This window comes from Miscanthus floridulus, chromosome 19 (genome assembly GCF_019320115.1).
Source record: "Miscanthus floridulus cultivar M001 chromosome 19, ASM1932011v1, whole genome shotgun sequence".
Lineage (NCBI taxonomy): Eukaryota > Viridiplantae > Streptophyta > Magnoliopsida > Poales > Poaceae > Miscanthus > Miscanthus floridulus.
Genome location: NC_089598.1, coordinates 44,380,176 through 44,391,324, shown reverse-complemented (window position 1 = coordinate 44,391,324; position 11,149 = coordinate 44,380,176). Strand labels below are relative to the sequence as shown.

The 11,149-nt window shown below is 43.5% G+C and overlaps 1 protein-coding gene across 1 annotated transcript; it reads right to left on the bottom strand.

The window, feature by feature from the left end:
- Positions 1–67: 67 nt before the first annotated feature.
- LOC136525958 (senescence-specific cysteine protease SAG39-like) lies at positions 68–517 on the bottom strand. The gene has a single exon (XM_066518769.1). The coding sequence runs from the start codon at positions 515–517 to the stop codon at positions 68–70; it is 450 nt and encodes a 149-aa protein (XP_066374866.1).
- Between the last annotated feature and the right edge of the window lie 10,632 nt (positions 518–11,149).

Sequence of the window (11,149 nt, the reverse complement as noted above, 5' to 3'; positions counted from 1 at the left end):
GTATGTCATAACATATAGCACTTTAATTTAGGAGTACTTCAGAATAGTGTTGCTACAAGTCTTGCTTCTAAATGTACTTACCACATTGGCCTTGATCCTTGATGGGAGTGACGGCACCCTTGGTCCTCCAGTCGATGGTCGCCGGAAGCGGATCGAGGCTAACATTCTCATACCTAAATCCGGTAGGGATCTTCACAGGGCTAGGTTTGAAGCCCTTGTTGGTCTTGGTAGCCCTGAACTCGTCGTTGGTAAGGTCGGCGAACTGGTTGACGCCGAGCCAGAACTTGCGGTTCTCACCAGCGTTAAACGACTCGATGTACTTAACATTAGCCTTGAACACCTCGAACCGCTGAGCCTTCTCGGTGGCGTCTTTGTAGATGCGGTTGTACCGCGCCATCCATTGCTCATGCCTCGCCACCATGGCTGAGTCGTCGTTCAGGTCACGAGCAGCGAGGGCAGCACCGCATAAGAAGGCGAAGCCGAGGATTGCCAAGATTGATGCCTTGAGGGTAGCCATGGTCGATCACTGGATCGAACAGGCCTGTGAATTGGTTGCTGATGCTGGCCTGCTGCTGCTGTGCACTATGCCTATTGATTTGGTGATTGGAGCTGGGTGGTACGGGTATATATAGCTACAGACGTGTATTATTCTTGTAAGTTGTAAGTATGAATCGACACGGTACGGTGCTTCTACGCTGTATTGTGTGGAAAGGGACAGGTACGTGGACGTGAAGTACTGCCAGATGGTATATATTATTTTACTTGTGCTCCAGATCGACGTGCATTTGCCGCTCTGCTATGGATTGCTGTCTTAAAGCATTATAAATAGAGATTTTTTTTGAGGGTTTTTGTATATAGAGATTATAAGCACCAGATCTCATTACAGGCATTCAATAACATATAGTATCAGATAAAAATTGGAAAAAGTGTATTAACAGCACATGGTTAGTATAATACTCTTTCATCTTCTAGTATTTAATAAGGTTCGTTCATACGTACCTCAAACCAGTCAATTTTATAAACACATACTGCGGCAAAGTTACGTTAACTGCTCTAAAAATAATATTATACCACCTAGTACATTACGCATAAAGTACTGCTAAAATGTACATATGCAGAAGATACTATCTTTTCCAGAGACTGGCATCTATAAATAGTTGCATCCAAAAATGATTTATAACTTTTCCACATATATGAACTTATATCAAGACAAACTTTATATTAGAATTGTAGCCCTCGATGTAATCTACAACTTTTTGTTGTTGAAAAGTTTTTTTTGCCATTGTTTAGAGTCCAAAAATATTATTTTAAGTTTATGGATTTTGAAATTTTAAATTTTAAATTTTCAAATAACTGGATGTTGATATGGTCTATACCAAAGTTGTAGTTTTCAATACAATCTACAACTTTGTGGTTGAAAAGTTTTTGATTTGAAGTCGTTTATAGATTCTCAATATGTGTTTAACTTCATATATTTTGAAATTCAAAAATTAGAATTTCTAAACGTCCTCGAATGTTCATATAGTTAATAGTAAAGTTGTAGTGGTCAACCCGATCTATATTTTTCTGTTGATAAGTTGTTGATTTAAAGTTGTTTAGTGTCTCAAATATTTGTTTTAACTTCATATATTTTCACATTGAAATTTTGACTTTTTCAAACAATTCCGGATGGAGACACATCCATCGTGGGTTTGTAACCACGACTAGTAATTAGTGGTCGATGTGTGGGACTTTCGTGGTTAGGACTCAAGACACGAAAGGGTATATCTTGGTTTGGGCCTCGAAGCCCTACATCCAATAGAGAGTTATTCATGTTAGAATGCTTAAGGGAGTTCTTATAATAGAGAGAGAGGATAGCGGAGCATATTGCTAGCTCTGATCTAGGGTTTCAAGATGAGTTTGAATGAGTCGATCCACTCTAAGGGTCCCTTTGCCCCTCCTTATATCTCGAGGGGCAAGGGGCGTACAAAGTTGAGGTTTTCCCTTGGTTACTTGATCGCCAAGGGAGTTTCTGGGCTTCTTCGCCTTTGTCTTTGAGCCATTGGAAGCATCTACGCTTTTATGTGTGGTTGAAAGCATCTAGGCCCCTAGTTTCGATTCGGTGATTAATGACAACACGAGATTACTGTGACTAACGTGTGTTTTGTAGAGGCAATTTGAGTTAGATCATGGTAATGATGATTGATTAGGCAATTATGGTTTTCATGCCCCTGTCGGTGGAAATTGTTTTGGTTTTTTCAAAAAATAGACGATAAGGTTAAGGACGGACTAGTTCTAAGTGTCATTTGGCATTGGAGAGACACTTAGAGTAGTTTAGGACTTTGTTTTTTTTTCTTTGGCCGTACTATTAAGGGGGTGTGAACTAGTAGCTTAAACTAGATGAGTCTAATGGTTTAGGTGTGCTGCACACTTGTCAAACTTAGCACTAGGTAGCTCAGGGTTTGCCCTAAGATCGATTGGAGACAAACTCATTCACAAAGATGTTGGATCGGAAGTGAATAGAGTGCTCATTTACTGACTGGACAATTGTTTGGTAGTGACCAGACGCAGCAGTGCGAGCCCGATCAGTGCACCTACTCGGAAGCAGAAGACAGACTACGACCGGACGCTGAATAGTAACATGCACCGGACGCGTCGACGATCGCACTGTAGCAGCGTGGACTTACTGTTGACTGGATCGGACGCTGGCAGGTAAGTGACCGGACTCTGGTGAGCCAGCATCCGGTCAACATCAGTAAGGGTCGAGAGAGCAATTTAGTGGACCTAATGAAAGGTCCTTGTGTGGTTTTGGTAATTGAGTGACAACCTAGGTGGACTAATTGTGTTTATGTGAGATACACAGGTGATTAGTTCACAGGTACATGTGTGTGAGCAACATATGCCATGAAGGTGAAAATGGCTTGGAGATGTTGCAAAGCTCACACATGTGATGATGAAGGAGCTCATTGCACATGAGACATGACATTGAGTCATGTGATCAAGGTGGAGAAGATCAAGACATGACTTGGCTTGATGGACCAGTTGCAAGCGTGAAGGGCAAGTCGGAGGCTTTGGAGCGATAGACCGCGTGGCGGTGAAGCTTGAGCAAGACTTGGCGCCGATGGACGAAGGCAACGGTGAAAAGCAAGTAAGATCGATGAACCAATATGATCACGTGATGATATGAAGTGGATCATATCATTGTTGATCATGTTGGTGCATGTGTTGCATCGACATTGGAGGAGATGGAATGGAATGCGCAAGGCAAAGGTATAACCTAGGGCATTTCATTTCACCGGTCATAGATGTATAGAGAAGTTGATGACCGGATTTAGGATAGATGGCCGTACTATCAAGAGGGGCAAACTTGTTTACATACCGGTCATCTAGTGCCACTTGAGTGATCTAACTTTGCATCATCGCTAGGATTGAGTGACATGGCAAGTTGAGTGGCTAATCCTTTGGAAAATGATTGTAAAAATGCTAACACACATACACATGGTGGTGTACATTTGGTGGTGTTGGCACATTTGCAAAGGAGAAGAAGGTAGAGGTGAAAAGGAGTTAGTCACACTGGTCACAAGGTGACCGGACGCTTGTCTTAGAGAGACCGGCGCGTCTGGTCAATTGTAACAGCAAAGACGCCGGCGTCGGTCAACTGATCGGACGCTGGGTCTCGAACTGACCGGACACTGGCGTCTGCGTCTGGTCTAGCTGACGTGGTAGCTCAGTGGTCAGGGTGTCTGATCAGACGATAGATGTGTCCGGTCAAGGGCGACCGGACGCGTCCGGTTGGCAAAGATCATTTCTGAACCCTTACTGGAAACGACTGGATGCTGGAGGTTCAGCGTCCGGTCAATTTTGCTGCAGCGTCTGGTCAACAGATGACAGTTGAGATTGGGCGATCAGTGTTTGAAGAAGGGGACACATGGCGTGCATCGCACGACCGGACGCTGAGGTCCAGCCTCCGGTCGATTGGACCGGAGCGTCCGGTCGTCCCGACTTTTGCCCAGTGAAGGGGTAACCGCTAGTTTAGCCCGTGGGGCTATAAATAGAAGATGGCCTCGGCCATGGCTGGAGCTGAGCACCTTGGGGGACTTTGTGTCCATGCTTGTGAGTGCTTGGGAGCCCTCCATCTCACATATACTTGATAGTGATCATTCGATTATGTGAGAGAGCGATTCTAGTGCGATTGCATCGTGAGGTTGCATTGAGTGGCACTAGATGATCGTGTTGCAAGCCGGTGGTGCTTGTTACTATTGGAGATTGCCACCTCCAAGACGGCTTGGTGGTGGTCTCCATCGAATCCCGCAAGAAGCTTGTGCGGTGCTTTGGAGAAGAGCTTTGTGAGGGGCATTGTGCTCGCCCCGCGGGAGCCGCGAAGAGCAACTCTAGTTGAGCGTGTCATTGAGCTACCCTCACTTTCGGGGTAGGTTCTTGTGGTGCCCAACGTGCGGGCTTGGTGGGTGATGCCAATTAGCTGTCGAACCACCAAGTGAGCGGTCGACACAACGGGGACTAGCGTGTTGGCAAACACGTGAACCTCGGGAGAAAAATCACCGTGTTAACCTTGTTCTTCCCGTTGGTTTGCATCCTCGTTGCACAAGCTTGTAATTACTTTTGCATACATTGTGCTTGTGTAGTTGCTCTTGTAATTAGTTAGCTTGTGTAGCTTACTAGTTACCTTCTTGCTTGTGTAGCATAGAAGTAGCTCCCTTGCATGGCTAATTTGGTTTGTGTAACCTTGTTAGTCACTTTGCTTAGTTTATGTAGCTAAGTATTTGCGCTCTCTAATTTGGCATTGGTTGCCTTGTTATTGAGCATTGCTAGTGAGCTTAGTTAGCTTTGTGTTTTTGCTTACTAGCATGTGTAGGAGCTCCCTCATTGCTTGAAGTACTAGTGGCACAGGTTTGTGTGACCTTGCTCCTAGAATTGGTTAGGTGAGCTCTAGCTAGCCTGGCACCTTTGTTGCTTAATTAGTATCTTTGGAAGGTGCTAGAGAACATAGATAGAGGGGTATAGTCTTGGCTAGACCGATAGTTTTAATTCCGTACTTATTTCAGTTAGCCTACGCGATTAATTTTAGAAAGGACTATTCACCCCCTCCCCCTCTAGTCCACCATCTCGACCTTACACCTGATGCGTCTAGTCAAGGTGGACTGGGCTCTACTAAGCGTCGGGTCACTCCAACGGTCTTCTCTGACAGCTCTGTGCACTATAGCAGCAGAGAACTGACCGGGTGTGTCTGGTCACCTTGACCTATGCGTCCGAACATTTTGAAAAATGCTGGGTTGGACAGTAACGGTCATGTTTTGAATGGGGGTGTATAAATATATCTCATACTCATCCAATTCAGCTCTCTTACCCATTTATTCAGTTGAGAAACACCTTTGGAGTGCAAGGGAGAGCAAGAGCCTAGTGGGGTGTTTGAGATTTGAGAATCCAAGATTAAGGGCCTCATTAGTGCATAGAGAGTAGCAAATGTGCATCCATCTTTCTCATTAGGCTTGTCTTGGTCAAGTGAGAGTTTGTGCTTGTTACTCTTGGTGATCACCATCACCCAGATAGCTCGGTGGTGATTGGAAGCTTGGTGATCATCCGACGGAACTTGTGGATGACCCAAGTCATCTTGTGAGTGGTTGTGGGCGATTCACCATGACAGAGTGTCAAAGAATCAGCCCGTAGAGAGCACTTGATCCTTGCATGGATCAAGGAGGAGCTACACCCTTACGTGAGTGCTCCAACGAGGACTAATAGGGAGTGGCGACTCTCCGATACCTCAAGAAAATATTGCCGTGTTCCACTCCCACTCTTTACTTTGAGCATTTATATTTGAGCAATTCAATTCATGTCTTTACATTCTTAGAATTACCATGCTAGAGTAGGATTGGAACCTAGAGTACAAAACTTTTGTGTGGTAGAACAATAGAAACACTTTTAGGCAAAAGGGGGTGAAATAGGCTAAGTGTAGGGCTTAATTATTGTAAAAAATTTAGAATTAGCCCAATTCACCCCCCCCTCTTAGACATCTTGATACTTTCAGTGGTCATGGCCAACAAGATAAAAACTGGCCATCGCAACTTTTGTAGACAACAGCGGTAGGTCAAGGCTGACTGGGGACTTGTCGTCATGCCTACCTGGCTTTCTTGCCCTCTAGCGTTCCTTACATGCCAAGGGAGATGAAGCCTGGGAGATTGAAGAGTGGGTACAATGCCCCTTTGTCATCTTGTGTCATGACCCCAGTGTGACCCCTCAGCGAAACAGGTGGGCAACTCCACACTAAAGCATAAGGAACAACGCCCTGACAGAGCTGATCGCACTACACTTTTGTAAGGAAAATGTATCCTAGGCCCATTTACTTTGGATTTTGGTGTTTGATGACCAACACAACCAAATTGGACTAATGAATTTGCAAGTGATTGTTGTGTAGTTCAATAGGATACAAGACGTGACTTGGACGAAGGCGACATGATGATCCGAGGATCAACACCACAAGCAAGACCTTAGGAGCACAAGAGAAGACTCAAGATATCAAGCAAAGTCCAAGCACGAAGATAGGAACCAAGCCGTACGCAAGATCACGAAGAAATGAGCTCACAGAAGTGACCGGACGCTGGACCGGACGCTAGAGAAAAGTGACCGGATGCTCCGATTAGTGGATCGGCATCAGCTGCAGCGGCCTGACGCTGAATAAGTGAATTGCCTGGACGCACCAATGGCACTGTTCATCAGTCCGACAACACACTTAGCAAGTGACCGGACGCTGGCGGCAAACTGACCAGACGCAGGACAGCAGCGTCCGATCAAGTACAGAGAGGTTCCAGAGCGACGAAATTGTGACTGGACGCATCCGGTGGCAAGTGACCGGACGCTGGCAGCGTTCGATCAGTTGTTTGCGGCTCAAACGGTCAGGACGACCGAACGCGTCCGATCAAGACGACTCCAGCGTCCGGTCAGTAGCAGAAAAGCGGGATTTCGTCCCCAATAGCTACTTTCTTAGTGGGGCTTATAAATACAACCCCCAACCGGCCATTTGGCTTGAGTGGAGCTGAGGAAACATACCAAGAGTGTTGATACACCATTTTAATGATCTCCACATGCATAGTGCTTAGTGTTTTATTAGGTGATTAGCGTAGGTGCTTTGCGAAGTGCTTAGGTTGATTAGACCACCGCTTATGCACTTGCTCTAGGTTTAGGCCTAGTGTTTAGTGAGGTTTGCATACCTCTTACCACTCGGTGCTTGCGCGCACCATTGTTGTACATCAGAGGGGCTTGTAGTCTTGAGAGATCACACCAACCGCGTTTGTGGTGTGGCCGCTGCCGTGTACCAGAGGGAACAAGGCCCACGACGTTTCGGCTGGAAGCTTGATAGTGAAGATGGCGGGGAGCATCCGGGAGAGGCTTGTCGAAGGGCACGTCGGAGACCCACTTGTGCGTGGGGAAGGCCCGAGGCTATCCACAGAGTTACCCGACCGGGAGCTTGGCCCTTGCGAGGGGCTCCAACAAGGACTAGGAGGAAGCTTGCGTGCTTCTCTATATCTCGGTAAAAATACCGGAGTCATCGACGGGAGTTTGCATAACCTTTCTCTTTAGCTTCCACATTTACAATGATTACATTACTCCTTTTGCGGTAGAGATAGCAATACACTAGCAAAACCGTAGTTGCACATTTAGATAGTTTATCTTTTGCATAGGTTTTGCTAGGATTAGAAAAAGAGGCCATAGTTTAGAAGTAGATTTTTAACTTGCCTAATTCACCCCCCCTCTTAGGTGTCATGGTCCCCTTCAATTGGTATCAGAGCCGGTTGGCTCAATTTGGACCTTTGGCTTAACCACGGTTGAGCCGATACTATTTAGAGTGGTTGGGATGGATACCTCTAGGCCTCCGCACTTTGACGGCACTAACTTCCCTTATTATAGAGCTAGAATGGCTTGCTAACTTGAGGCGGTTGATTTGGGAGTTTGGAGAGTCACTCATGACGAGATGAAACCCATTAAGAATCCCGATAAACCCACAAAGAGTGATGAAAAAGAAATCCATTTCAATGCTAGAGCAAAAAATTGCTTGTTTGAATCATTTAGCATGAATGTGTTTAACCAAGTGTTTACTTTAAATATGGCACATGAAATATGGTTAAAACTCCAAGAGCTCCATGATGGCACATCTAATGTCCGTGAGCAAAAACATTGTCTAGCTAAACAAAATTATGATTCCTTTACAATGAATGATGATGAGCTTGTTCGTGATATATATTCTCGGTTGAATCTAATTATCAATGAGCTCCATTCAATAGGACTAACAAAGCTAGATGATGTGGACATTGTGAGGAAGATCATCTCCATGCTACCACAAAAGAAATATGCAAGCATCATCACCATCCTTCACAACATGGAGGACTTGAGCACCATGACCCCAGCCATAGTCATTGGCAAGATAGTGGCATTTGAAATGTCACGCAAGATGGGTCAAGAAGAAGCCTCTTCATTAAGCAAAGGCAAAGCTCTCGCATGTGGCGAGAAAAAGAAGATGAAGGGCAAGCAAGTTGAGACAAGCTCAAGCTCAAGCTCCTCAAGTGAAGATGAAGAAGAAGATGAGAATGATGATGATCAATCTTCCTCCTCCACCTCAGACCTTGATGAAGAATCAATTAAACTAATCAACAAGGTGGAGAAGATAATCCAAAAGCTCAATGTCAAGGGTGTGCCCATCCAAATTCAAGATCTCGTTTTCACCAATCAAAGAAATGAGCAAAGAAAGAGAGGATGCTATGGATGCGGTGAGTTGGGGCACTTTGTGGAAGTTTGTCCAAATAAGCCCACACCTAAGACAAAGAAGAAGGCATGCAAAAAATAAGCCCTCACATCAATAAGGACATGGTATAATTCTTCAAGTGAAGAAGAACACCATCACAAGAGGCGAGGGCGCAAGCACTCATCATCAAGCTCTTCTCGTGTGCGCCTTATGGCACGAGGTAACAAAAGTTCATCCTCTAGTGAGAGTGATAGTGATGATGAAATGCCTTCTTATGAAGAAATTGTGCAACAAAATCTCAATTATACTAAAGTTTACACTAGTCAACAAAAAAAGCTCGAAAAAATAAAAGAAAAGCTAGATAGTTCACAAGAAGCATATAAAACTTTGCTTGAATAATATGAGAATTTTGCTAATCTCAATGTTGAACTATCTACTAAAATTGAGCAACTTAAGGCTAGTGCAACAACAAATGCATGCACAATTAATGATGAGCAACTTGTTAAGAAAAATGAAAAATTAAAAGAAAAGTTAACTAGCTCACAAGATGCTTATAAAAGTTTGCTTGCTAAAATGGAAACCATGTGCAAATATTGTGATGAGCTAACTAATAAAGTTGCTAATCTTGAAGCCGTTAGTACAACTCCCACTAAGGCATCTAAAAGGAAAAGTTCTAACATGTCTAAAAAGTATGCCTCTACTTCTTGTAATGATTTATGTTTAGACTCACCTTTGTGTAACCAAGTTTGTGTTGAGAAGTTGTTGTAGATACATGCACACAAGAGGTTGCAAAGGAGAATGAGCAACTCAAGCAAGAAGTAGCTCGCCTCACCAAGGACTTGACTCAAGTGAAAGGCAAGGCGAAGCAAGCCCAACTTTATTAAGATAACACCGTCAAGGGAGTGAAGAAGCTTGATGAAGGACAAACCGTGGTTTGCTACGTGTGCCACAAGAAAGGTCACATGTCCTATGAGTGCAAGGTGAAGAATGGGGAAGGAGCAAACAAGAAAGAGAAAAAGCAAACAAGCAAACTCTCCAACACCTACACCAACAAGGTGGACAAGAAGGCCTCCACACCTTATCTTTTGAAGAAGAAGAAAAATGACAAGGTGGTGGCCATCAAGGTGAACAAGCAAGCCAACAATGGGATCAAATGCTTTTGGGTGCCAAAGGAGATCATTTCAAATATGAAGAGCACCAAGAAGGTTTGGATTCCGAAAGGGAAGTAAAAAGTCCATTGGACTTCGGGGAATTTGGAGACTTGGCAAAATATGGGTGTATTTCATGGGATGCATCATGATGGACAAAATCATTGCCAAGTGGGTTAGTGAATACCATGGACCCAAATTTTCCTTCCCATGTTAGGTAACTAGATTTAATTTACTTCAATTGGTATTAGATTTAAATTTTCTTACATTTGGTATCTTTTAGCATCTAGTTACTCTTCATGCCTAGGTTTGCATTTGCATTCTTATATATTTGGTCATGCATACACTAGGTATTTCATAGGGTAGGCTTGCTCGGTTTCATTCTTATTCCTTGGAGCAATCCTACATGGGTTAAAATTGCTTAGAAGCACGGCACATAGCTTGTCTTACATTTATTTATCTAATATGTGCCAAAGTCCAAATTGTAGATAACTTCTCCCAAATATCATCTTCAAAAATGATTCTCACATTCATGAGATGTCATCTTTCAAGTGGTATTTTTATTCTAAAATCAATGTGCATGTTTCCTACAAGTATTCTATACTTGTGTGCACAAATTTAGGGGGAGGCTACTCTACAAGTTGGATGCTTTGAGACTAACACCTTTTCAAGCTTATCATGTATATAGTAGTCTCATTGCAAGGAAAATGGAGTCCCCGGAGATAAGCATCATACCTCAAATATTCACCACCTATTGCAAGTGGTAGAAATCAAATTGGTTTCCACATGTGGTATTTCTAAACCTATATCATCATGTTGATTTCATTTTGATATTTATATGCTTTCTCCATGCATTATATAGATTAAATTCCCTTGTGCAATTTTTTTGCCAATTATACATATGCTTTGCCTTCTATCATATGTATGCATATATTTAGGGGGAGCTTAGTCTATATAATGTGAGAGTCAAATTTTGTGATCTATTTCACTCTACACACAAAGGATCACAAAGTTTGACCCTCCCTTGTGCTACTAATGTCTTCCTTTTTGGTGTTTGATTCCAAAGGGGGAGAATTTAGAGGACCAAAAGCATGCAGTAATGGTCTGAGAAAGGGAGGATAGTGGGTTATGGATTAGCCTATGTAATGGGGAGAATTTGTAGGAAGCAAGGCTTGAATCCATAATACCACATGGGGACATTTGCAAGGGCAAGATAAGTTTTTATGTAGACTTACAAGTAGTATCCATTAGCATCATATAATCTTGCCCC

What these genes read in the sequence shown, in the direction of transcription:
- LOC136525958 (XM_066518769.1), bottom strand. Translation starts at nt 517, where the DNA reads ATGGCTACCCTCAAGGCATCAATCTTGGCAATCCTCGGCTTCGCCTTC.